Source organism: Pinus tabuliformis, chromosome 7 (genome assembly GCF_031772625.1).
Source record: "Pinus tabuliformis cultivar Carrire ecotype Pingquan chromosome 7, CPIR1, whole genome shotgun sequence".
Lineage (NCBI taxonomy): Eukaryota > Viridiplantae > Streptophyta > Pinopsida > Pinales > Pinaceae > Pinus > Pinus tabuliformis.
The window spans coordinates 1,835,057,409-1,835,060,261 of NC_142293.1; the positions used below are offsets into that span (position 1 = coordinate 1,835,057,409).

The 2,853-nt window shown below is 33.4% G+C and overlaps 1 protein-coding gene across 1 annotated transcript; it reads right to left on the reverse strand.

Annotated features, from left to right (window-relative positions):
* Positions 1 to 541: 541 nt before the first annotated feature.
* LOC149255762 (transcription termination factor MTERF8, chloroplastic-like) lies at positions 542 to 1,734 on the reverse strand. The gene has a single exon (XM_089457303.1). The coding sequence runs from the start codon at positions 1,661 to 1,663 to the stop codon at positions 698 to 700; it is 966 nt and encodes a 321-aa protein (XP_089313429.1). The 5' UTR covers positions 1,664 to 1,734; the 3' UTR covers positions 542 to 697.
* Positions 1,735 to 2,853: the final 1,119 nt, after the last annotated feature.

A 2,853-nucleotide genomic window follows, 5' to 3' on the forward strand; every position in this document is an offset into this window, starting at 1 on the left:
GCTCCAAAGGTTTTTGATAGTATTGGATATTTCCACCATAAAAAAACAAGATTCAAGCACTCCTACTGTCATAGTTTTTGAAAAAAAAGAAAACAAGATAGATTCTGACGATTTTTTGTCATCTGGGCAAAATTGATGCCCTGGTAGACAACGCCTATATTTTAGTGAGTGGGTTGGTTATGTCCTACATAATTCGTGAAAAATAATTATATACCAAGTGCTAAATTAAAAGTAATTTCACAAGTGCTAAATTAAATTAATTAGAATCTCTGAAATTCAATTAAATCTAGCTACCTCTTAAATATATGAAAACTTACTCTCTATATGTTTCCAGTTAGATATATATATGTTTCCAGTTAGATATATAAGTGGCTTACCAAAATCTAAAGATGAGCATATACCACCCCTTGCATTTATGACCCATTAGCAACCTGGTTATTTTTAACTCTGTACCCATATTATATGAAGATGAAAAATAATTAGTGAAAATAAAAAACATTGTTTTCCACACATATTATAGGTAGATGAAAAGAAATTAGTGAAAATCAAAAACATTGTTTTCCATTCATATGTATATTTCACATCAAACAAATGAATTAGGCATAAAAGAGTACATCTGAATTACTCATTTAAAACCATGAATAAAATGCCGTAACATTTCACAGAAGTCATCATTTACCTGTCAATCGAAACAATCTCACTGCATGTCTCCAGCTTTCACACCATGGTAAATATCCAGCAGAATTGAGGATTCAGGATGATTATTCACATATTTCTCCAAGAAATCTTTTTCTGTCAAATTAAAAATAGCTGGCAAACAAATCTCTTTTTTGAACTCTTGCATTTGCATAGACTTCAATGCCTCCATTACTTTATGCCGAGGAATTATTCTCCTCTCCACGCTGTACGCAAATAGTTTTGGATACTTGACCAAATCATCCAATGGAAGTCCCACAGAATTAACCATAAAATCTACATTACGCTTCAACTTTTCCACTGAAAGCGCCAGAAACCGTGGCTCCCGACTACATAATCCTGAAATTTGCTTTTCTGAGAAACCTAAGCATCTCAAACACTGCAATTTTCGTTCTATTGTTTCTTTCGTTCGTCCCAAAATCGCACACAAGGCAACACCAAACGACTTTGATCCCTTCTTCAGTCCCAGATTCTCGACCTGTTTAAATAAGTCCATGAGTTTTTCCTCTGAAATCTTCAGCAGACGGGGTTGCCTCGCCACTAGATGTGATGATGTTCTTAGCAAAAGCGAAACTCTCGATTTAAGTTTATCCTCTCTCATAGTAAATACTCTTGTATCTCTAACAACTAATTTGGATATATCTTCTTCTTTTATGACAGTTCTAAGGAAGCTGAACTTAGGCTTTAAATTCCTATCGCATCTAAGAAAAAAAAAGAAGGGGTTTTTAAGGACCACCGTTCGAACCTGGGCAGAGGTGTTCAAACCACAACCATGTAACAAATCTAAAGTTTCTTCCATGTTTTGGGTCGATTTTATGCGAAGTAATTGATTGCAATGTCTAAAACATTTTGTGATTTCTTCCTCTGTTAGGCCACATTTGCTGATGAGAAAATCACTTACAACACCTCGCTCTGGTGGAGTCGTGGATGGTATTGCAATTTGGTTACAGAAATTGGCGAATTTCATGGGGGACTTTGCATAAAATGGAAGAGAAGGAAGCAAAGAAATCACGATCGAGGGGCAGTGGCCTAATAATGGGAGTCGGTTGGTGGCCAATCGTGTCCATATTTTCAACTGAGTAGACATCATCCTCTGTGAAATGAATGGAGTAAGGGATAGTTAATTTACCTGGAGCGGACGAGCGGAATCGATGACTATGAACCCTGGGCGCAGGTCGGAAGGCGATAATGCTGTGTTCGAGATTCAGGAAGTAGGGTTTAATGAGAAAGTAGGGAGAAAAGGGCGGGCATCGCGACAGAGAGGGTTAGGGTTTGTAGGCGGGAAGGCATTTAGTGTTTTGGGTACATTTCTTTTTCTTTAAGTTGCGAGGATGAAAAGGAAGTGTTTACCGGTCAAAAGTTGGAATTTGGGTTTGGAAGTGTTTACCGGTGTTTGAATTATGTTATTTTAGGGTGGAAAGAGATAAATTTTGAGGGCACCCAAAACATTAAGGTTTGACAGTTATAATTCAGATTTACAAAAATCTCTGCCGAATTTGATCAAAATTTTGTGGAAATTTCCATGAATTTAAAGGCAACAAAACAATGTGGTTAGACTACAGCTATGGTAGTAACATTTTCAAATCTCCTTTTTTAAGTAGTATTGTATTTTTTTAAAAGAGTTCAGTGATGTGATTTTTGACCAGATGTAATGAAAAACTTTGTTTTAAAATGTGTCTTTTTAATATATAAATGTTTTGTTTTTCAATGAAGCAGTGTAATTGTTAAATTGTATTTCTTTATTCTTTTTTCCCTTTCTCTATTTTTTCCAGTGTTATATATATATATATATGAATTCATTTTTATAATTTTTGGCAAAATATCATGAAAAAGTTTAGTTTAAAATGTATTTTTTTAATATATAATGAATGACATATTTAAATTAATTGTTCAAAGAGAATTTATCTGATATCTTGATCTTGATGCCATACAATATGCTTCTAATATGTCAATATCATTTAAATTAAAATATTCTGATACATTTAAATATATTTATTATGAGTCTATGTTTAATGCAACTTATAATGTTTAACTTTGAAAATTAAATGTTTATTTTTCAATATTATTAAAAAAATATTTTTCAAATATTTGATTGAACCACAACTTGAAGGCCTTATTGTAATCTTTACACAATGTCATGTGGATAACTATCTCACA

What these genes read in the sequence shown, in the direction of transcription:
- LOC149255762 (XM_089457303.1), bottom strand. Translation starts at nt 1,663, where the DNA reads ATGAAATTCGCCAATTTCTGTAACCAAATTGCAATACCATCCACGACT.